This window comes from Crocodylus siamensis, chromosome 2 (assembly GCF_052110815.1).
Source record: "Crocodylus siamensis isolate JL-2025a chromosome 2, ASM5211081v1, whole genome shotgun sequence".
In the NCBI taxonomy this organism is placed as follows: Eukaryota; Metazoa; Chordata; order Crocodylia; family Crocodylidae; genus Crocodylus; species Crocodylus siamensis.
In genome coordinates this window covers 256910946-256935784 of record NC_143396.1, presented here as the reverse complement: position 1 = coordinate 256935784, position 24839 = coordinate 256910946, and the positions used below count along the sequence as shown (strand labels likewise).

At 41.5% G+C, this 24839-nt stretch overlaps 1 protein-coding gene and 1 non-coding gene across 7 annotated transcripts in view; both read right to left on the bottom strand.

Moving 5' to 3' along the window:
* The window catches only part of NRXN3 (neurexin 3), a 1344032-nt gene that overhangs the window by 44415 nt on the left and 1274778 nt on the right, over positions 1 to 24839 (bottom strand). For 3 of the 6 annotated variants that reach the window (XM_090033813.1, XM_090033810.1, XM_090033811.1), the window contains one exon: positions 10752 to 10836. In XM_090033813.1, coding sequence (XP_089889939.1) covers positions 10752 to 10836 — 85 coding nt within the window. The remainder of the gene's footprint in view (positions 1 to 10751; positions 10837 to 24839) is intronic. The other 3 variants (XM_090033814.1, XM_090033812.1, XM_090033815.1) reach the window with 1 other exon arrangement.
* Positions 10020 to 10089, bottom strand: LOC149872087 (small nucleolar RNA SNORD36). Its single transcript, XR_016440869.1, has one exon. It is a non-coding gene; the product is annotated as a small nucleolar RNA SNORD36 (small nucleolar RNA).

Sequence of the window (24839 nt, the reverse complement as noted above, 5' to 3'; positions counted from 1 at the left end):
AAATAGACAAAACAAAGGAAAAGCAGCAAAGCTTGATAAGCTGAGAACACCAGTTCCTTTCCACTTGAGCAGCAGCTGACCACGCTTTGCCCTAAAGTCTAGAGTGCGAATATAAAATTGGAGTGGTAGTTTTCCAAATTGATTCTCTCTCCAATCCAAATCTGCGTATTCAAGTGAATGACAAAACTTGTCTGGAAGAAGAAATTGGGTGACCAGATATTGCCTTACAGTACATGCAAAAGGATGATTTTTCTAATAACCAATGCCACAAACTCAACCTGGCAGAAAGAAATCCAGCTTGGCCTTTTTTGCTTTATACATTACTGCAGTGCTAATGATTTAGAAATTGGAACTAAGCTGACGACATTTTCCTGATGTGCATGATGGAATAAACTCCAGATGACTCTCCCAGAGCTGGATTGGATATGCACAAGCTAACAACAGAAAAATAATTAGTTTTTGGTGTCAATTAGAAGAGCAGATATGGCACAGTTATGAATCGATTGATCTGTGAAGTACAGAGGTGCCATTTTTGGATACCCTTTTCTGTTTATACATGCCTTGGGAGCTGTGGGTTTCAGAAATAAATTCATATACAAATAAATGAAATCACAAGTGCACAGTGTCACACTTTTCCCAGTAATGTTAAAAAAGACCTCTCACTTTTAGAGTTAACATAGTTTCAATTGCTTCAGCTAGCTGTGTGCTGGCTCTCTGTGGGTTAATAAGAGAAGTTCTTACAGTTAAAGGCTGGCCTGTAGAGAAGTTGTTTTTAAAGTTGTTTTCAAGTGAAGAAGCCACTTTACTGTCTGTCCTATAAAACAATTCTAGAAGTGAAATGAAAATGACAAGGTTTGTGAGTACTTTACCAGCTGCAAAATTTGTCTCTGTTAATAAGTTATACAGGCAGCTTATGACTTCCATACTGCAACCCTGCTTTCAGAATGAGAATGAGAATGTCTATAAAAGCTTTTTGCCCCTTTGTGGAATTCTCTCCAGGAAAGGTTAGAAGGGACGGAGGAGAACGGGGGGTGGGAGTGAGAGAGTGCGAGGGAACAACATCTTACGAACAGAGAACAGAATCACATAACAACACTGGAACAATGGACTCCAAGACACACTGACAAGACAGATGGACACAGACAAGACACAAGTCGCTACCAAGAAATAAAAAAGAGCAAGAACAAAACAAAACAAAATATATCTATAACACTGAGGCTGCAGAGGTAGCCAATGGTATTGGCACAACTCGTTCAAAAAGAAAAGGAAATTATAATTCAACTAAAAATAAAAATTAAAAATATATCCCCCAAAATTGTACACTACAGACTTGCTGGGTTAGCCTGAATGCGTAGCTCTGATGAAATACGAGATGGCATCATCACAGCCCATGCATAGATTAATGAAGGCCATGGTTAGTTAATCAGCTAAACTACAGCATGCCACAAAAATGATCTCACACTGACCCAGAAATAAAAAAGGTACAACAGATATTCTGCACTTGCAATAAAATTCTTTTTATGCCATCTGCAGTTTGAAGATGCTTTATTGTTGGAACACTTTCTTTGGGGGGAAGGTTTTTTTTTCCCTTCTGGCTTTTTTTTTTAAATTAAAAAATATAAAAAAACAGGGAAGGGACTGGAGAGATAAGGTCTGTGCATAAGCGAAATAAGGAAGTAAGGAAAGAAAAGGCAGAATAAAAAGAGAAGAGGGCAGGGGTTGAGTCTTCATTCTTTTGCACACAACTTTCTTGGGATGTCTTTGTTTTAATCTGGAAAATTGTTTTGTTTTTGGGTTTTTTTAGGATGGCAAGAAAAGATTTTGTTGCCTTTGTTGAATTGCAGATCGATCTATATCTCGCTCTTGAGATGATTAAATCATTATTTTGTTGGAGTTACTCCAAGTAATAGAAATAAAAAATGTACAACAATGGTTTTAAAAATTAAAAAATAGCAGTATGGCACCATTGTGATTCAAAATATATAAACAATAAGCAAAGGAAACCAAAATATCAATCACCAAAAATTCATGCGGCACAAGATGAGGTGAAACGACAGAAAATGTTCTTCAAATATATACAATGTATATATCTATCTATAGATACACAAAGCTGGATGTGTATATATTGATGGATATACCTGTATAATTTTTTTATTCTCCCTGCCCCACCCTTCCCCAAGGATAACTGGTAGATGAAACAGTTGATTAAAAAAAAAAAAACCAAAAGAAAGGAAGGAAGAAAAACCTCCAACGGAAAATAAAACATGTTTTGTTCACCAGGAAATAATACTATCATGCATCCGTCCATGTCAGCGGATGCTGGTGCTAGATAAGGGCATGAATTTCTGTGTAAACAAGTGATTGGATGATAGGGGCGTTCACTGATACTGGTCTTACAATACTGCAGTAAATATACATATATCTAGGGATATATGTATACTGTATTTAGTGTATACATAGAAATAAAATCCTATGGGGGGGTTTTGGGGCTTATATAGGAGAAGGATCAATATGCTGAAAACAAAACTCCAAATAAAAATAGAACAGAAATAAATCCTACAAGGCATCTGCATGATTGATTAGTAAAACTTGGCCTTTTCGTTTTGGTTTGACCATAACAACATCTGTAGTTGGGAATTTCCATCAAACAGTCCTTTTTGCGATATACACCACCCCCTGTAATTCTGTCCCAGGGTGATGTCCCACAGTTCAAGCCCTCATACATGTGGCCTAATCTTGTATTCTCCCTGCAAGCCAGTTGGTGGATGAAGGAGGAAGAAGTTAAGCTCTCAATACCATTTTACTTTGGCCACAGTAAATAACAACCATTGAAATGCATTTTGGAAACAGAAGCAAGGCGGAAAGGATGTTATTTGTGCTTAAAAAAATGACCCATGTCAGGATTTCCTTGGGTCCTTTCTGTTTCTCAAGCTTCACTCAGTTTGGATCCCTTTTGCTGGGTGTGTTTGACGTACTGAGTTCAACACAGTACATTTGGGCCCAGCTCTTCCCACACTGAAAGTAATGGATGTCCCAGAGCAGAGCTGGATGGAAATGTCTAGATGGAACACAACTGTGTGGGAAATACCAATGTGTTAAGCCTGAAGTGTACTGTTTATACATACCGGGTTTGAGAAGCTTTCTCTCAGAGGATCCTGATGGAAGCAAAGTTTTCAACTCTGGAGATACCCATGTAGTGAGAAAACAGGGTCCGTGATGCTGGGGAAGACTCACTGATAGACTGCTGGAAGGATGGGAGAGCCTAGCATCCTAGCAGGGCCCACAGCTCCAACACAATCGCACCTGGACTCTATCTTGGAACTGGGAGCCTAAAAGCTGTGGGATACCCACCTGTAACTGCGGCTTGGCATTTATCTTCAGAGCAGGGATCCCAAAAGCTCTAAAAACCCTGGCTGCATCCAGGACTCAAAGCTGTCAGGTTCCCACCTGAAGAACTGGGATGTGGAGGCTCCAAGTCCAGCAACAAGGTCCCAGGGTCAGTGCCTGTGAGACACTGCACCAACAAGGCTATCAGGGAGCTACACAGCCTGCTCAGTGAAACTTACATTATTGTCAGCTTTACTGGCGGTGCTAGCAGTAAAACTGACAAGAATATCAATTTTCCTGGCAGTTGCAGGGTCCAGGGAACCTATTTCATTGTGGAAGCGCTATATTAGGTGCTTGCTGGAATTTCCAGTTTGTGGGAAATTTCAAGAATTTTTGTTCTCTCTCCAATTCAGAGAGAGAGAAGTTGGTGAAAAATCAAAATTTCCTGAGAGAGCCTGTTCCTCAGCTGTCTCTTCAGAGTGACCTAGACAAATTGGAGGATTGGGCCAAAAGGAATCTGATGAGGTTCAACAAGGACAAGTGCAAAGTCCTGCTCTGAGGAAGGAACAATCCCATACATACACAAGTACAGACTGGGAGCCGAGTGACTGGGCAGCAGCTCTACAGAAAAGGACCTGGGGGTTACAGTCGACAATAAGCTGAATATGAGCCAGCAGTGTGCCCTAGTTGCTAAGAAGGCTAATGGCATACTGGCTGCATTGGTAGGTGTGTTGCCAGTAGGTCAAGGAAAGTGATCCTTTCCCTCTATTCAGAACTGGTGAGGCCACATCTGGAGTACTGTGTTCAGTTTTGGGCACCCCACTACAGAAAGGATGTGGAGACATTGGAGAGAGTCCAGTGAAGAGCAAGAAAAATGGTGAGGGGGCTAGAGCACATGACTTGTGATGAAAGACTGAGGGAACTGGGCTTATTTAGCCTAGAGAAGAGGAGACTGAGAAGAGACTTAATTGCTGTCTTCAACTGCCTGAAGTGGGGTTTGAAAGAAGATGGAGCTAAGCTGTTCTCAATGGTGGCAGATGACAGAACAAGGAGCAGTGGTCTCAAGTTCCAGCAGGAGAAATTTAGGTTAGATATTAAGAAGATTTTTCTCACTAGGAGGATAGTAAAACACTGGAATAGGTTACCCAGAGAGGTGGTGGAAGCTTCATCCTTGGAGGATTTCAAAACCTGGCTAGACAGAGCTTTGGCTGAGATGCTTTAGTTGGGGATGGTCCTGCTTTGAGCAGGGAATTGGACTGAATGACCTTCTGAGGTCCCTTCCAACCCTGTTTCTATGATTCTATGGATGCACAGGCATTTAAGTGTGTGTGGGGGGTATATTGGCTCCAAAGATGGAAGCAAGGTAACATTCGGTTTTCCCGACCCAAGAAGGGACGAGTTGGTGTTAAGAGGATTTGTCAGTGGAGGAGAGAGCAGCAAAACAAGTGTCCTGGGGATCCCGCTGGAGATAGACTTTGGAGAAGACAACTTTCAAATCCCACTAGTGCTCCAGAGAAGCAGGGTGGTGCAGGTCACAGGTGGGATGAGCTGAATCAGCACTTCCCTTAGTTTCCCTAGCTCTACTTCCTTCCCCCCCAGCCCTCTGCATGAAAAGCATTAGGCTGGTTCCTTGAAGGTCTCTACTGGAAGGGACTTTATGTCCTGCTAATAAATCTAGTGACTTTGATACACTTTCCAGTGTAAGGGATTTGCACATTGGCACTGGAGGAAGCTGCCTGATTCTGGTTCATAAGGCAGAATAGTGAGTGAGTGTTGTGTATGTGTATTTACATAGAGAGAGGAATGTTCTTGTTGTATGTAGGTGCATACATACTGCACACACACAAAAGAAAGAGGTGCTTTAACATGTCAGAGTTACAAAGCAAAAAACAAAGCATTTCTCTTGCGTGTTTGCCACACTAAATCCCTCCTGGGAAAAGCCTACTGTCTGATTTGACGGTGTCGGCCTCATCTTTTTAAGCTTTTTGGAGGAATGGAACATACTGACTAAATTCCTCTTGGAAAAGATGTCTAAGAAATTCAGGCTAGTAAGAGTTAAATGCTGGCAGCAAAACTGGATAGAAATGCATGAGCTATATCAAACCATAGACCTGAGAGGTTTAAATCATAGCTGTGGACCATCCTGAGACATTATTTTACAGGGTTTTGGTTTACTGGCAAAACTGTGGTCTCACTGTTTTGACTAATACTGTAAGCGTGTTGGGCTGCAGTTCCAGCTGACTGCCCAATTATCCACATTTAATATGAGTCTGTCCCCAGGGGTTATGCTAAAGACTAAGGACATATTTAATTGTGGAAAGGGTAATGATGCTGGGTTAGACAAGCAGCTGTAAGCAAGTAGAATTGCAATCCTCAGGGCACTGAGGGCTGGTTTTGGGGCACATTGAAGTTGGCTCCTTTTTTTACTGGGGGCATGCAAATACCTTCTAGGTCTGAGGGCATCTGTCAGTAGAGATTTTTCCTTACAAATTATCCAATCCATGATTGTAGCTGAGAAAGCTGTGCCTCTTTCTAAACTCAAGGCACTGGACCCAACTGTGAAAACGTTGGAAATCTGAACCAAGACCTAGATTGAACTTCACCAAACCCTCTAGGACAAGTCAGAGCAAAAACCTGGGCCCAGGCAATTGTGACTTTTGGTATGCTTAAAATCCATACTGAGTACATGTGGATCTTGGGAATGTAAACCATGTGAGTTTAAGAAAAAGGGAATTCACCCCTACTGCAGAGAGAGAAAGAGAGATGTTAAAGAGAGAGGTAGTCTCTCCATTGTGGGTGACATCATTCCTTGGGCAGAGGGCCGACAGTGCCATAGGGGCCACTAATATTACATTAAGACTCTACACAGAATGCAAAAGGGATCTACAGTTAGAACAACAATGGCTTTTCTGACATGCTTTTTGGTAAGCTTCCTTTTATACTAATTTATGGTGCTGTCCCTTTTCAGGTGCACTCACTTAGGTATATGAATTTATACAAAAGACGGTTCTGAGCTACATTAGAACAGGACAGAATTTTCAGGGTTATAAACCGGGTTTTAAATTAGGGGCTCAGTTGCCATGCTGGTTGCAGCTGAGTTTGGTTATTTCTTTTTTTACCCATTATATTCCTTTAAGGAAGCAGGGTAGAGTTATCTGCATTCAGATTAGCTGCACAGTGGGATTTGCATTTGGATTTAAGAAAGCATCAGGCTATGGGGCAAAGGAGCTAAAATCTGCCAGGAGGTTCTTGCAAGATTTTTGCCTCCAAATAGAAGCAATCTTGTGGCTGACTCTTCTGCTTTTTTTTCAAGCATGCTGAAAGCAGAATCTGAATCTTGGTGGGGTGAATGATCTGACCCAGTGCCAAAACCAGAGGCATATATTTGGATCTGAGGATTTAAGTCTGACTTGTCTGAGGCCAGAAAGTCTTCAATTTTCAGGATGAAACACTCTCTTTGCCTTATCTCATTGTGCTTGAGTATTGAACAGCAGTGTCATATCGCATCTCACAGTTGCGAGAGGGAGTTCAGTCACCTTTGTGTTACTGCATTGTAGCTTTGAGGGTGACGTGAGGCCAAGTCCTGGTGTTTGGCACAGGCTCAAGGGCTTTTAAGACTGCATATTATCAGAGCAGCAAAAAGGAGCCTGAACTGGGTTAGTCATTTCATTTCCAATTTGCTGCAAAACTGAACAGGAAAGCCACAGGGTGGTGTAAAATACACTGACCTGTCAGCAGAACAGGAGGAAGCAACTATAAAAGAGCTTGATAAAAAAACACCAGAAAATACAAGTGAAACAACTGGCTTCTTTTCTCTTGCTAATGTATCCATTAAAGCCACAGATCCCTGCAAACAGCCAAATCTTCTAGCTTGGGTGTTGGTAACCTGTGGCTTGCAGGCTTACTCTGGACCACAGAACCACTGGATCCAGCTCATGGACGTGGGGACTTCAGCACCATTCAGTAGCCAGGCACTTTGGCTGTGGGTGTTCTCTCTGGACCACCGAAGAGACAAGCCATGGTAGCTCCCAGATACCTCTGACCTAGGGTGAGTCATTCTGTTCTGCAGCTGAAAGAGCTTGCCTGCTCTTCTTCTAGCTCGGGAAGAGGAAGAGTACGGAGTCGTCCCCCATGCACCCACCACAACAGGGTTCTGTTAAGTAGGAAGGATTGCATCAGGGATCCATCATCATGGAAGGCACTGACCATCCTGCATGGACAGGAAGCATGGATACTGCATTCTCCATCTGCTTCTCCTAGCACTAGGGCTTGATGGCTTGATTTAATATTGGTGCTTACGCAGAGGGAAAGAGGCTCTCTATACCATTCTTCTCCACTGACTTTGCAAACCAGTGCTTCTGTGAGCAGGGCTTAACTCGAAATACGTAAGTGCGTTTGTTCAGCAAAAGCTACCTCACAGGCCATGACTCATACACTCTCTGGGCAGCTCCAGCTCAGTGCCAGTATAAACTCCAATGGGTCATCATACCCTGTTCAGTGAAGCATTTAGCAAGGGTTATGTATTTTACTAATGAAGCATATCAGAAAAAGAGGATTTCAGCGACATTTTAAAAAGCACTTAAATTGATTTAGGGACCTAAGTTTCACTGACTGTCCATGGGACCTAAAGGCCAGATATGTAAAGGTATTTAGGGACCTGAAGATAAAGATAGGTCCACGGTGGGATTTTCAAAAACAAGACATAGGAAGCAAGCTCTGACCTGTCCCCCGGGTGGAGAAGTTGTTCCCCTAACTCTTGCAGGGAGTACAGGAGACCGATGTGAAGGGCTGGGGGCAAAAGCAGCAGAGCTCAAACTCTCCTGGAACACCTTAGGAGGTGCTTGTGTATGTGTTTTCCAAACAAAAAAATTCCAACCACCCCTGCCTTAGATTACAGCTGTGCATAAGTAAAGTATGTCATGTTGAATGTCTGCTTACACTCTATTTCTCACAGAGTGAGAATGGCAGCAGCTTTGAAGGCTAGTTGGGGAAAGGGAAGAGGCATAATAAGTCATATTATGCTGAGGCACCCTGGGGAAGGAGAGTTCAGCACGAGTCACAGGCAGTCCCCTTGCAGGAAGGGGGTGAGGAGAGAGGGCAGTCTACCCTGGAATGCTGAAGGTTCCAACCAAAGACTAACACTCTGTGTGTGACCTCCTATACGTTCAAATTAAAGCTGATACAAAGCAGCCACAAAAAGGTTCTAAATTTTTTCGAACAACATCTTTGTGGCTGGCTGACCACTTTTTTGCCTGGCTGGCCAATTTTAAGTTGCAATAATTACTTGGCCTGTAAATAAATACTTTGCAGGACTGACACACTTAGAAACCACTATCAGAAGGAGGCGGTTGTCATGGCTTGACCATGACAAGACAATGGGAGGAGACTGTATCCTCATGAATATTTTGTACAGCAAGATTTGAAGTGGCTCTAGAAAGCAGGGTTGCCCTCTATGGCAGTACCACAATGTGTACAAAAATTATATGAAGTCATTCAACATCAATGTAGAAAGCTGAGAAGAGTATGTAGAATCCTGTCCGATCTGGAGAGAACTTCTGGCACTGGGTGCAGCATAATATAAATCTGCTTTGATCCAGAGGATGGAAGCAAAGTGAGAAAGAAGAAAGCAATGTGCTGTAAACTTGGACTCCAGCTCAGGCAACATATGGTTCTATGGAACTTGTAGCAAGCTGTGTCGCTCTCAAATTGGGTTTGTCAGCCACAAATGGATTCATCAAGAACTTAACTAGACTTCTTGCATGTACACCATGATCCAGAGGATCAACAGTTCCTTGATACCCAATTTTTTCCGGCAATTAGCTAGTTATTGCACAGTAAGTGTAGCATGTCAGGGCCTAGGTCACATAGGTTCTTTATGAAAACATTGCCCTAAGCAATTTTTCTTAGCAGCTTGCTTCTTGAGGCTTTGCATTTGGAGTCATTCACAGATGTCATGAGTCAGTTTACTGATGTCTCCACAGCACAATTCATCATCATGGAAGTAGCTGCTAAAGGCATAGTTTTCAACAACTTACTTGTATAGCTTGTATGCACAGACCTTTATACTGATCTGAAAGGATGGAGAGAGGGCAGAGGGCCATGTAATTTGCTAGTATCCACCTGTCTATTAATGCATTTCCTGCTTCCTTGTTCCTGTTTCACTGTGGAATTTCCTAGCTACAGTGCAAAGCAATTTGAAGTTATTGAAGGACCAAGTTCTACACAAAAATGCAGGCAGAATATGAAAGGTGGATAAAAAATATGAAAGCACTAGCTTTGGGTGACTTTTATTGTTATTATTGTATTAATCGAAAAGCTTCAAGAAACTATGAACAGAACATTTTATGGGGGGGGGTTTTAGCAGAAAGAAAAATAACTTGAAAAAAAATAAACCAAAGTAAGAACAAACAAAGCAAAACAAAAACAATAAACTAAACAAACTATTTATGTGTTTCACCTTTAAGGACATAAGAGTCTAATCAAACTCCATTTTTTATGTACACAGAAATTCGATGATATCTGTTCTCTATTATATAAATGCTTAACTCATGGCAAGCCTCAAAAAGAAGACTTGAGAAAGTCTGTGAGAAATAAAATAGATCACAGTTGCCTGCTGGATAACACATCATATATATCTCACCAGAAATAAAAGCCATCAAACCATCAAAATGTATCTGGGTCGAAAAGGAGAAGTTGAGTCAGTTTCAAAAAGCTACAGTTCAGTTGACTCTTCAGTGGATACATTTTGAAGCATCACTGCAGATAACATGGTGGGGCTTAATACTAATTTTGCATTCACTATGCTGTAGTGCTGCCCAAGTTTTCTGGGCACACAGGGAACAAAATTAGTATACATATTTTACCATGTTAACTGCGTTCAAATCCCATGGACAAATGTACTCTTGCGGCACATTCTTAGAACAATTAATGAGGATTAAACAATGTTGACAATTCATTATTGCTCCACTTTAGCTTCTTCTTCTTCCTTTCTCAATCTCTCTCTCTCTCAAGCATTCCCTTATCTCCTTTCTAAACCTTTAGTGTCTGCTTTGGATAACAGCAATTTTTCCTCCCCAAATGAGCCAGCACAATAACTGCTACAAATCTGTAGCACAACTGTTAACTCTTAATTAATCATGGGCTGGTTCCAGGATGTTTGGCCTCCTGTGAAGCCAGCTTTACATTAACTGAGAAGTGATTACATTTCTGTTTTTTCAGTGCCAACTCCATGGGATCGGATGCTTGGCTGTATACATCTGTATTTTATATACAGTATGTATGTATATGTATATAGATATATATACACACATATTACATATACATATATAGGGATATATATGTATACATTCACACACACACATATATATATATGTATGTATTGTTTTTTGCAAATGAAATAAGAAAGCAAGCAAAATGAGACTGACCTGTCTTACCTGTGCTTGGCTCACATTCAATGAAGTCTTCGTCATCGCTGGAACATTCAGCTGATGAAACGATGTCATCTGTTGTCTGGTACATGAAAGAAAGGAGCAAAGAAGAGGGGAAAAAAAGGGAGGAAAGTATTAAGATGATTGGTATTGCAGAGGCTGGAACAGAGGCAGCTTACCCCTTCAGACATGTTTTAAGTTTCATCTTTTAAAATGTTTATCGTCTGCCCAATATTCCAGGTATACCTATGCAAATGTACCTCCAGTGCTGGATTCTATCATGTACAATTCTTATGCTGTGCTGCTGAATATTTCAGGCAGGTATAGGCACAATGTTCCTGCTGTGCCATTTAACCTGTGTGTGCTGTGCTACTGAATGTACTAGGAACATCTGAGTAAAACACATACTCAGTTGACCCAGATACAGTCAAAAGAACCAGGCACGTTTACTTAAAATGCTGACTGTTGTTTTGCAAATACAGTATTGTCCCAAAGCAAAGGCACACATGCCATGTGTTGAACATGTCAACATACTAGGCACATACAGGCTGAATGCATTAATTGCATGGGCAAACATACCAGACAAATTCAGGTAACAGGCTGAAAGTACTGCTCCCTTCTGTTTAGCTGAAAGTACTGCTCCCTTCTCTTTCTCTCCCAGCGACTCTCCCCTGCCTCCCCACAATCAAAAAACCAAGCATACCAGGTAGCTACACATCATTTGTACTCAGACTGAGGGCACCTGTACCTGTTGCAATGGGTTATATACCAAGATAGACCAGACCTGCTGCTGCAGTGCTAACTGACCTAGGTACAATGGTTCTGCTGAATGTTTCAGGTACGTCCACACAGAACAAAACCTGTTTGGCTGCTAAACATAGAGTGGAGTGTTAATGTCTTAATGTAATGGATGTAGGATAGCCAATGGGGTAGAAGGTCTGCCACTTTAATGCTTGAGCCAAGTGAAGAATATCTCTGGCCCTTTGAGTTTCAGTGCATTACTTGCAGTTTCCAGCTGGTATTTTTTTTGCTTCTTGTCTAATTAACGAGCAGCATGTATTGCAGTGTGCTAGGGAGAAGTGTAATGGCGTCTCTCCCCAGCAGCAACTCCTTGTAATTGCTGCAATTAGTTGAATTGGTAATGTGGACCATTAGGGAAAGTCTGTGGCAGCCTCTGGACACAGGTTATAACATTCCTGCAGACAGTACAAAATTACCCTGGCTCAGCAGCATCAGCTCAACCTCTGGCTCCTGCTGAAATAGTCTCTCTCCCCTATCCTTCCCTTGTGTGTAGCAGAACACTGCCCATTAGACAGAGCAACTGCATCAGTGAAAGGACTTACAAAGAAAACACCTTGCTGGGGCTGCCATGAATTGCTACTCACCTCTCTGACACTCCAGAGAAGCAAAGTGACCCTCAGAACATTGTATTGAGATTTAGGTAGAGAAAATATTTATCCTGGGGCCTTCAGGCCTTTACAAATACCCCAGTACCTTGTCCCAGAAAAAGACTCATTCTCTCTCTTCTTTTCACAGGGAACTCTCCTTTACCTTCCTTGCTACTCTAAACTTCTGTGATAGGGACAGACATTCAAAAAGTCTGAGCCTGAATTGATTCAATCTTCACAAGTTAGTCTAACCTGCAAAGCTTGAACTGATTTCAAAGTGGACAGACATTCCCTTTTCATTCTAGAAACACAGGCACATGCCTGCAGTGGCTCAAGCTAGAAGCAGGGGGTGGGGAGGTGCTAGAGCAGCCTTCCCTTCACTTCCACAGGGCTGTGCTGAGGGTGGGGCACGGCCAGGCTTTGGCAGGACGCTCTTATTATTCTCCAACTCCTGAGCTGCCCACCAGGGAATGTTTATCACCCCTAACTCAACGTTTATCAACCCATTAAGAAAACAGAGCCTGTCTCCATTAACTAATGGAGCTCTTCTTAAACAGCTCTTCTAAAGATGGAGATTAACCTGTTGATTAGCTCCAAAAAGCCTGTCTGCCTTTGTTGTCTGCCACATCAGGGACTGTAACCAGCATGTGATATACTAGCTAATGCTGAGCCATCTGTCTAAGGCAGAGGGGTAGGGGAATAATCCCTGCTTAGCAGGGAGGATAGACAGGCAAACGCTCTGTGCCTGCAAGTCTCTGCCGGAGCTGCAGCCAGGGAGCAGAGAGGAGGGGACAGCCCTGCTGTGGAGCAGAGAGACCAGCCCAGAGAGCATGCTGGGATGCTGGGGGAGTCTGGTTTATCTTAAACCAGCAAGGGGTCTGGGACATTGCATAAACTGGTTTGACCCAAATCAGTTAAGCCTACATTCAACCAGGTTCAGTGCACTGAAACTGGTTTCTGTGTAATGTCTATCCCTAGCCCCCAAGTGATCAGGCAGTGCCAGGTTCTTTACCCAAATGTATAGAACCTCTAGCCTACTTAGCATAGAGCCTGCTGGACTTGGTATCAGGAAACCCTTCCCCTTTCTGTCTTCTGCTGCAAACACATACCTCCCTTCCCCATGCTCTTTGAACCGAGTGATAGGCGGGGCCTAGGACAGGCAAATGTGAGGCACATCCAGCTGGCCAGAATTATCCTGCCTACACATTGCTTCCATTGATCATTTCCTAAGCAGGGTTTTTATGAGGAGAATCTGCCATGTGAACGGCACATGGCTGTTCCGCCTGTTAGTGTAGTAAAAACCCCTTTTAAGTTGTTGGTGCCTGGTATGCCTGATATTAGGTCTAAACCAACATTCCTTTGCCTCTGATTTCAGTGAGTCAGGATTGGTTACAGACTGTAAGTAAGAGCAACAGGATGAAATTAAGAAGTAGAAAATAAAGGTTTAATATCTATAAGAATGGGAAGGAACGGGAGCCATATCATGCAAATCATTTAAACTTGCACTGGATCAGCAGAGCACTAGAAAACATTTTATAGGGCAATATCTCACAGTGGCAGCTGAGGGATGGACTACATGAAACTTTCTAAGACAACGGATCAGAGGATTAGTTATTTGAAGTGATGATTGAGCATGTCTAGACTACATATTATGTTCTCTTTGAATATGGAAACAAATTTCCTAGGAACTGGCTTATGGTGATATAATTTTACTCAGGACCTTTTTTGCACTGGACTTTAAGGACATCCTGAGATGGTTTAAGAGACAGAAAAATGTAAGAAACATGTATATAAAGAGGAATTTAGCTGACCTGGGGATCAGTTGTTTCTTTAGCTAAAATGGCAGCTTCTCTTGGGCATGCAAAATAAAGAAGGACTGAACTCAGTTGAAATCCTAGGGCTAACTTCTCACTCTAAATATAAAGTGGGTTTGATGCCAGTCTGTGCAGCAAGAGGTATCAAGGAAAGGGATATGCAAGATGTATGTTCAGGTCATGCAGATGTATTTTATGGCATTGGTTATCTCAAAGGATGCTAAGCTATTATGGAAACAATACCCAGGGAAATGGTATGCTCCAATCTTGAACTGCAGCTGCCTCTTGGGGGACATGTCACCTTTTTAACTTCAACATTATAAAATAATTTGCTACATCAAGCAAACAGCATTGTATTGGATATGCAGGGGGACTGCTAATTAGGTAGAATGTAATTAAGATTTAGATATCAGACACCCATACACTTAGGATTGTTAATTTCAAGTTTTTTGTTTCAGAAGGAAGAAAACTTTTAATTGGAAGAATTCTGACATGGACTGCTAAGGACTATGAGGAAAGTACAGAAGCTATCAGAGGACCGCAACTCCTAGAGCACTAGGTTTTCTGTGGAGGTCTTTGCTCAAATTAGAAGATTTAACAAGTTCACAGGGAAGATGTTACAGCTAGAGAAGTTATCTGAGGACCTTTAATGATATGACTATGGAATCACATCCATTATAACAGCCAATATGGCTTAGTCATTTTCCTGGAGAACACTTGCAACAGCTGCTTTTTCCTATTGCTGTCACCGTCCTTTGCAGAAGCTGACAGCTGAAGAACTCTGAAACACAGCATAAGTTTGGAGTGAGACAGAGATGCAAAGACAGTGGGACTGGTGTGTTTTAGTCTTTCAGTTCCAAATCCAATTGAAAAAGCAGCTCAAAGTCTACGCATGCTCCTAGAGAAATGCTTGATGGAGAAAAGATTCTCAACTCAAATAATTCATGGGAAGTGACTTCTCTTGCTGGGAAAGAAGGTCACAAATAGCAGCCTGATATTATGCAAAATGCAGAGAAGTGACTAACTCTGGCCCCATTATTCCTGCTAAATGTGACTGGTGGCACTTTCCCGTATTCCAAGTCGGCTCCCCAAAGCCCTCACACAAATTCCCTGGTGCCCTCGTCCTTTCTTCTCCTGTGACTCCAGAATGAGACACAAACAATACTCACTTATTTTTTTACCAGAACTATTGTCAGTACTGAGACCTCCAGGAAGGCCAGGAGAAACTAATTCACTCACTAGTCTTGCTGGAAAATATCTTGTAATTTTCCCCCCAGGGCTTTCTACTTCTCTCAGTCACTATCCAATTTTCCAGTGGCAGCACTTGCTACTTTCCATGAAGCTTTAAGTCACATATCCAAAACATGAGCCATCCTCGCTGGATGCTAGCCTTTCTGTGAGAAGATGTAGCAACTTCCCAGAGATTAAAGTAGAGCAAATAGGCGATATAAATCTTGTACGAGGGAACAGTCACTTTGGGCGTTTATACACATGGTGCAGGGCACTTTACAGCATGTCGGAGCAGCCTCAATGTATGTGTACAGGCACCCTTTAAGACCATCCTCTGAAGCCAGCATGGTTTTCACCCGTGGATTCAGAAGACAGCATACCCTAGGGGACAATGAGCACAAAACTGCCAAGAACTCCTTTTTTCTTCCCTTGAGCTGCCACCAACTGATCATTTGTAAAAATCATCTAACCAGTCTATGCTTCACATTCCTCATTTGCAAAATGGGGCTGATTAAACTCTGTCTCAAGAGGACTGTGAGGATTAATTAGTTAACACTGGTCTAGTGCTCAGAAGTTGTTAAGTGCCAAGTGTTATCATCCATGGGCAACTGCACACTAACAGCTTCAGGTGCCTAATTACTCCATAAGGGCTTTATAGTCCAAATGATATGAACAAGATATTTCCCTTGAATCTAAAGAAAATTATGTTTGTGCTTTCATTTGGGAGACGGAGAGAAAGAAAATATTTGCCTATCCTGTATATTAGCTAAATTCTATATTAAAAAGAATAATTCACACTATCATATTTTAAAATATGTATTTCATTTTTTTAATCCCAGCATTGAAATTACTTGGCCCTGTATTAAGGACCATAAAACTAAAGATAGGTATTATAATAACTTTCAATAAAATTTCTCTCTGGCAGGAACCCTTTTTATTCCTTCCCTGAAAGATTTTTTATTGCATTTATATTATTATTTTTCCCTCTCCCTCTCTCCAGTGTTTATTGAAATTACCTTGGAATAAAACCTGGGCAGGAGAAAGCACAAAACTCAGAGTCCACCCTTGAGGATTTATGGCCATATTTACCTTCAAATTCCCTCAATTTCACAGAACTGACTCCTCACTCCTTCCAATGAATTATTGTTTCTGTAATCACCTCCTTCTAATTATTCACTCAAAGAGCCTCTTCAATCTTGCCTTGGTGATGGTTTTGCATCTTTGTTCATTACTATACATCACTAGTATTGAGAGCAAAGTCTGGATGGCACGGCAAGGCTTGGTCAAGACAATTTCTTTCCCTTCCTTTCCTTTTTAAGAGCCCGAAGTCCCAATTTATGCTTCAGACTCACAACCTTTGCCCCTTTGTTCCATGCAAAGTGGCAGGCTCTGAATCTCCCAGCACCCAGAATATAATACTTTTTGGTCATCTTGCTCCCTGGGTGTACTATTATTTGATGGGGATTAAGCACAGGATGAAATAAGTCCTGCCACAGAACAGCTTTATGAAATTATAAATAACACAGCTGAGAATGATGGTGTTCTCATTCCTAGTCAGAAAGAAAAGAGAAGGACCCATAAATATCCTCCAAGTCCAACAGACAAACTTCTTTACAGTACATTTTTGGCAGTTGCTTCACTCTATAAAGTAGGATTAAGTTCTCCTAGGTGCCTGGCTTTTGAGTCTAGCACATACCCTGTTCCTACTCCAGCAGTGCATTTGAAATGCATCGTTCAGTATGTTAGCAAGTTAGAAGTACAGAGATTGGTGGCATGGAGAACCATAATTTATATTTAATTGTACGATGGTCTCAACGCAAAACCTCAGACCCAAACTTTTGCAAGTGTTGGAGAAGTTTGGTTGTAGTCATATCAACTTTGCATCACCTTCCATCTCTATTATGAACTGAAACCCAGTATCAGCATTCTCCTTACAAATCCAGTAAACTTCTGAACTGAGTCACTTGGATGTCTTTTCACTCCCATTCTGTTGTATTTCCTAACTCTGTGTCAGACTACAAGTAGTGATATTCCATGAAAATGACAGGGCTCAGGATACCTGCTACCCTGGCCAGAATTACTGAGCAGAGGGCATGTATCTTAATCTCTCCTATGATACACTAATACCACATAAAAGAGGCCTGGTCGATTGGCTGTTGGCTCTTTAAGCACAGCCCTAACACACTATTCGCAAGTGTTTCTATAGAATGGGAATCCTAGGTTGTCCTGCCTATGCCTTGTGCCTTTAATTTGATTCTCATTTTTCCATTTCATCTTTGTTTACTAAATGCCTGGGAAGTGGTTATGTTATAGCATGTCTGGGAGATTGAACACGGGACAAATTCAAGCAACTGCATTTAAATGGAAGTAATATGCAACACACCAAAGAAGGATACTTCAGATGCATAGCTTGTAACATGATACAGCATGGAAAAAGATGCTGCAGTTGATGGGCTCTGTATGCACAGCAGAGTCACTATTTCAAAGAACAGGGGATTGATAGTTCCTCTCTCTCTCCAGCTCCTCTGAGGCTGACGCCAGAACAAATGGACCAAGTTCTCTGCTGATGAAAACTGGTATTGGTGTCAGTGGAGTTGCATCAGTTTACAACAGCAGAGAACACAGCCCATTGCATCTCACTGCAGACAATTCAATGCAGAAAGACGTAGACAAATTGGATGGAATTCAGAGAAGAGCAACTGCAACGATGAAGGGACTGGAGAGATTTATGGATGAGACAAATTTGGCAAAACTAAACATCAGAGTTTGGCTTAAGAAGGACTAAAGGGGTCATGATAGATGTTTACCAGTAGTTCAAGGGCATAAGCAACATCAAGAAGGAAGAGGAGATATTTAGAGTGCTCTATTGGATTAAATTACGAAAAGGAACATTTAGAAATTTAGGATGACTGTCAAGAAAACATTCTTGACAGTGAGTTCTGTTAGACTGGAACAGTCTCTCCAGGGGACTGCTGGAAGCCATCAGTGCTGAGATAAAGCTGCCATACAAGTCATTCATCCCTGAATACAATAATATCAGTGTACAGGCTCCAATGGATAGTATTTTGTCCCTTTTATCTTTAATCTAACTCAGTCCAAGTTAATCTGGTGATTATATCATGGTCATCACAATGTTCCATAAAACCTCCTTACCCATGTCTTTTGCCATTTCAAAAACAGGTGGTAAGGCTGTCCAACATAGATTCTGAGCTATTTACACTTCACTTCAAGCAAAGAGATATCATTGCCAGAGGTCTATGTGTATGAAAAAAACCCCATTCTTACAGCCCATGGGTCCTGACTGACTGGAAGCAAGTCCTTAACCAACATGCATATACTCTTCCACATTAACCCAGCCTCCACACATTTCCTGCCTGTGCGATCCTGGCTGGACATAAATGATCAAACCTATCTGTTGTTGAATTATGTCATTAAGCAGACATCAGAATAGAGCAATCCCATGAAAAAAAATCAGCCATTCAGTCATTACCACAGTAAACAAGAGATTAAATAACTGCATAGTTAAGTTAAAAAAGGAAGAAAAGCTGTTCCCCCACCCCACTGTCCCTGTGTGTGTCAAACCCACTATCATGGGCAATATTGCTTAAAAAGCGCCTTGAAAGTTGAATTAGCCCTTTGGAAGCACAAAGCCTGATTCAATGGAATCAATAGTTCATTAAAACTGTAAAGCCAGCCTCTTCTTGACCAGTTTTGGTGCCAAGTACCAGGGGCTTTTGTTCTGATCCTTAAGCCATGCAAAGACAATGGAGAGGAAAAAACCCCACTGTTTCTGCTGCCTTAAGCCTTTTACATCCATCTGCTGTGGGTGGGAAGGACAACGGAGTTTGTGAGGGGGAGGGCACTGAGGGGACAGAAAAGAAGTGGGGAGGATTAATCTGTCTGTTGTTCAAGGCACCCTGACAGAGGAAAGAGGAGTATTGAACCACAGCAGCTTAACCAAACTTCAATGTACCTTCCCAAAAGCAGGAAGAATGTAATGCTACGTGGTGTTCTGCTGATAAGCAAATCCTTCTAAATCCTTTCAATTTATTTCTTGGCCTGAAGAAATTACATATTATTTAGGAGCTAAATAAATAAATAAAAACTCATCTCCAGGAATCTAGATTGGGTGTTTGTTGATCTCTCTCTCACATTCACACACTCTCTTCCCCCCACCCTGCCCCCCATTTTCTCCCTTTTCCTAGTACAGCAGTACCCACTAACTCATGATGCGATTGAGTCTGCCAGCATTTCCATTGTAAAGACCTCAGTGCAGCCTCCAGAGACTGTCAGGGGTTCAGAGCTCAAGTATAAAATATCAATTCTTGGTTAAAACCCAACAGATATGCCAGGGAGGAGGTCCATCCCCCACCCCACCCCCTTTTAAACCAATCCCTCCTCTTTTGCATTAATTTAGTTTCTTTTAAAGAGAGATCTTCAAGACAAACAAAGCATATATATTTTTAAATGTTGCTGTCTGAATGCTGTGCTACTAACATCTCTGAGTTGGAAGAATTTTCAAGATATATTGTAATTTTTATCAATTAATACCATCGGTTTCCTCTTTTTGAGTTTGTTCACTTTGGGAGAGTGAAGTGAGATCAATTTCCCTTCCTCAGTCCCAGTGCACATAAAGTAGATGCACATGTTCTAGGGAAGTCATTGTCAACCTTTTTAGACTCAAGGCTCGTCTCCATAATGTCTATGAATGGAGTGACAACACATTTCAAAACTCACTCATTTTTATGGTGGTTACCTTCTTGAAGAGGGGCCAGTCAGTGGGAGTGGGGGAGCAGCCAGGCATATAGAGCCTGAGCCTACCCTTATCTGCTTATCTCCTCACACTTCCTGAGCCACACTTCAATGGATCTTGTGGCACCCCAGGGAGCCCCAGCACCCTGATTGAGAATCACTGCTTTAGGCAATCAATATGTCAGATATGGGTGCTAAAGGATAGGCAACTAAGTACTGATATAAAACACAGATAAAAATAAACAGAGATGTGCACACAAGCAGCCAGATTTTCAAAAGTGCTAAGCCTCCACCAACTTCCCAGCAAAGTTAATTTAATTTGCTGGGGGCACAGAACTTTTGACAAGCAAGCAACCTATTTAGAAACCTAACTTTAGGGTACCTCTTTTTGAAAACCTTTGGCCAGGACTATTTGGAAAGTGTCTCCTAATTCTCACTGAAGAGATTGCCCAAGGGGAGGTGGAGGGAGAGGCAGGGGGGAAAGGGGAGAAGGGAGGGCAGAGAACAGCTTATGCCACGTGAAGGTTTTCTAGTAGGCTTTAAAAATGCCTTAATTTCCACCATCCAAAGCAAAATAACTGACTGCCCTGAGTAGCACAGGTTGCAACCTCTTCTGTAAAGCAGATAGCGCCGTCTACCAATTACAGCAGAATACCAGGAGTCAGCCTGCTGGGCTTGATCTTCCTGCCTCTGGCACAGATTTGCTGTATGACCTTGCGCACGTCACTTCACCTCCCTATCTGTTTACCCATCTAGAAAATGGGATGAGAATTATTTCTCTCCCTCCTGGGCATGTCGTTAGCCCCTTCAAATACTTTGAGACCTTTCGATCAAAGTCTCAGTTCAAAGTTTTATTAAATTAACAAGGGGAAGGCTATATTTCAGAGAGCTGGAGATGCAGATGGTCCAAGCTGCATGAGCTGCCCTTTTAAGACTCAGCTTCTAGTGAGAGTAAATAGGCTCTTTCCTCACAAGTTAGCCCTGCACTTAATAACTGTGTCAGAAGAATATTTTTCATTTACACTTTGCTCCTTGCTGGAAATCAATATGTCGTTTGCTGGCATTTTCTCCTGGACATCTTTATTTAGCTTGTCTTTTCTTCCTTAGAGGGGAGGGAGTTGTGTTTGATTTTGTTCTGTTATTGATCGGATCATTCTGAGGAAGAAATAAATAACTAAATACAGCACAGTGGCTTTAATGACAATCTTTTAAGCCTCAAGATCTCCTCACCATGTTGCTTCCCTTCCTAACAGGTGATTTAAAAGAAGCAAAATCTATAAACTAAGATTACTATGCAATAAAAAGAAAGAGGCAGTCACATATACAATTTAAGCTGCATTTCTTTTTATGTGCTCATTAATAAAACCACTTGGGTCCTGTTGCTATTTTTAAGGAAGTGCAAATTTCACTGTCGCAGCACCTAGTGCTAAGATCTCATCAGAACTTGTGAACTAACCTGGGGGGTCCCAGTTAGTAATTGGATAGGTAAGACCTGCCAGGGAAAGAGTCTATAGATGGAATCTAAGCATTGTATCATCTGTACCACAGTAGAATTCGAATGTGTCAAAAGTGACATGCCCTTAAGGCTCCAATACTGCAAATCACATGAGGTGAACAGTCCCCAGTACCCTGACAGCAATAAAACTCCATGCGGGCAAGAGTTCTTAACACCCTTTAAGATCAAGTCCAACATGACCAACAAGTAGACCAAAGTCCAGTTTAGCCTTAAAGGGTGCTATGCCATGGCAGGTAGCACATTTCAGAGAAGACGTACAACTGAGAAGTCCTGAACAATTAGCATTAAAAAAACCATAGTACATTTCAAGAGCAGAAGACATGACTCTTGCTAAATCCAAAGTAGGAGGCTATATTTAGCATCTTTAAACCTTACAACTCAACAAAACCTTCTTTTCTTTATGTATTACACAATGGTGTAGTGCTGTTGTGCACAGCCAGACGGCCACCATGTTCCATCCCAGATACGGCTGCATTTCAGTTGGGATAAACTGACCCTTAAAATTTGTGAAGTGCTTTAGTATCCATCTAGCATGAAAGGTAAAACACCAATGTAAAATACAATTATTGATGCTTGTGAATGGCTCAGCAAGTTGCTAGCAATTCATTGTGTATCCCTTAATACATGCAGTCCAGTGTTATAAAAGGTTCTGTTGTCAGGATTGTTTTACTTAACACTAAAGTAGTGGGGTATTTTATTCATAAAGTAACAGTAAATGTAATAGCTTTGAATAAATGCGCCTTAAAACAGTTTCTGCAATTATGGTGTTTATAAGTACCTCTGAGTCCAATAAGATAAACATCTATCTTTGAATATTCACATTAAGGCACTAGACTGCTCTTTCCAGAATTAAATCTTAGCTGAACAATGTGCTGTTAACACACTTTATCATTCCTTACACTTTCTTCTCTTTCTCTGCACACATTAATGCACTCTCAGCAAATGGAATTTAAATACTGTTACTCACAGGGCACACATATTAGCACATAAGGTGGGTCTCCAAACACCTCTAAATGAAGAATAAATATGCACTAATTTCTAAATATCTTTGCCCACTGGATACACATTAATATGTGGAAATAGTCCCTGAATACCTTTACAGATCACATACACATTAACAAACAAGACTAACTTAGAAGTGCCCAAACACAGAGCATATACATTAAAAGGCCATAAATAGATTTAGTAGCTAAACAACAAATGTGGTCATAAATGGGGCTAGATCTTAAACTCTTGTTTGATATAACAGAGGATGGACATTAAAACTCAAGGTTATTCCAAAAGCAGACTGATTTTCAGATCTTCGAGTACCTGCAGATGACAAGAGCTCAACATCTCTGAAAACCAGAATGTAAATACCTATGCATTATCTGTGCTTTCTAAAAATTTCCGTCACATTTTTATTTGAGTAGTCTACAGACATTAATTAATTTAAATAGGGAATCACTCTGATTCCCCTTGCACAACTAGTGAATTGAGACAGCGAGAGGTTAAATGACTTGTTCAAAATCCTCAGGAAGTTGTGATAGAATAAGAAGTAGCATTTTGCCTTGTTCTGCCTAACAAAGTTTTGCAGCCAGAGATCTGGTGGCTAAGAGTGAAAAAATCATACTCCTGGCTGACACCATTCACCTAGCAAAGCCCCCTATTTGAAAGCAACTATTCTGCCAAAAGAGGGCTCTCTGCTGGCAGGATTTCTGTCACTTAGGCTAGAAACAGACTTCATCAAATGAAGTGGATTAGCTGTGCTGCAATGTGTCATAGCACAGCTGATCTGTTTCACTGGATGAAACACATGACCTCTTGTCTCATACTTGATGGTGCAGAACAAGGAGAAATGTGATCTCTGGAGCCAATTTTGGGTGAGTGGTGAAAGCTTTGATTTCCCCACTCAGACAGATCCATCCCTCTGCAATTGCATGAGTGAGTCTAGTGGAACCCTGCCTTCCCTGCTCAATCAGACTTGCTCCTGTGAACTTGGGGTCTGCCTGAGTGGAGAACCCCAATTTTCCTGCTTATGGGTGCCTCCCTCTAAGTGGGGAGAGCTGGGCAGGAGCTTCCGGGCCTTGAGGGGCTCACAGGCTCCCAGACCACCTGCTCAGGGTTGCTGAAGAGTGTAAGAAGCTCAGGCTGCTCGTACTCTGCCAACACAGAGCTAAGAGTTGTCCACTGCAATACAGGAGCAGAGCTACTATTAACCTTTGTTGCACCACTGATTTTTCTTTGATGTGGTGCAACAAAGGGTAGGATTGTCTATTTATTCACAATTTGTGCTACCATAAAAATGTTTATGGTGGTAAAATTGAGAAGTCAGGCAATGGCTGTTTCCACCGTCAGGAAGGTGGTTAGAGCAAAGTGAGCTGAAAACTCTCTTCTGTTTCCAAATGCAGCATTTCCACTGTGCTGCCATGGCCTGGTCAGCAAAGCTGTGGTGACAGCAGTGCTAGAATGTAGGCAAGCACTCAGATCTCCTAATTACCACTTCAGCATTTTCGCCCTATGACTGGTCTACCTCTCTCAACATATGGTACAGATTAGCACAGACAGCTAGTCCATAAACACTTGTACACATTGCACACATTAAAGGGACACCATCAAGTTAAATCTAATCAACATTTCTAAAACGGAATTAAAAATTGTTTTAAGTATTGCTCCTGGCCCTGAATTCTTCTGTCAGTTTTTGTGATTTTTTACACTTGTGGTTTCTCTATTATCAAAAGCTTTTCTTCTTTGTTACTGTGTGAACATGGAACATGGAAAACTATCATGACTAGGAATACTAGCTGTGCAGAGAAACTGGGCTTAAATACTCCAACCAAGTGGACTAGACACAAACCAGATGGAATCTCTTTCGGTTTTAGCAATCTTATACAACATTTGCAAAACTGACAGTGATAAGTGTTTTACACAAAAGTGTGATTTTTAAATTAATGGTTCAATACTGAACTCTACTTTCTAAGTACTGGTATACCATATTATTGCATATGGTAGTCATAAGAGGTAATTTCTAAATACCTATACAAATAGCATGTAAGTTCATATGATCTTGCCCCTAAATATCTCTGCTGTACTGATGGACAGAATTAAATAGGTTTGAATACTACTTTATCTATCTTTCCCTAAATCTAACCAAACCTAAGTAAACCATTTGATCTTGGAACCACTAAGTGTAGAGACCTACAGAACACAAACATTCACCTATTATGCTGCATCCACCACACATTGTTGAAGTATTAAGGTCACCAGCCAGTTGATTTTCTATTTCCTAAACAGTTAAACCTAACAAATATCTCCTGACACTCCTGGCAGTTACATTTGAACTGACATCAATTAAATGCCACCTCAAGGTGGTCAAAGCAGTGAATGGCTGTCATGCAAGCAAATT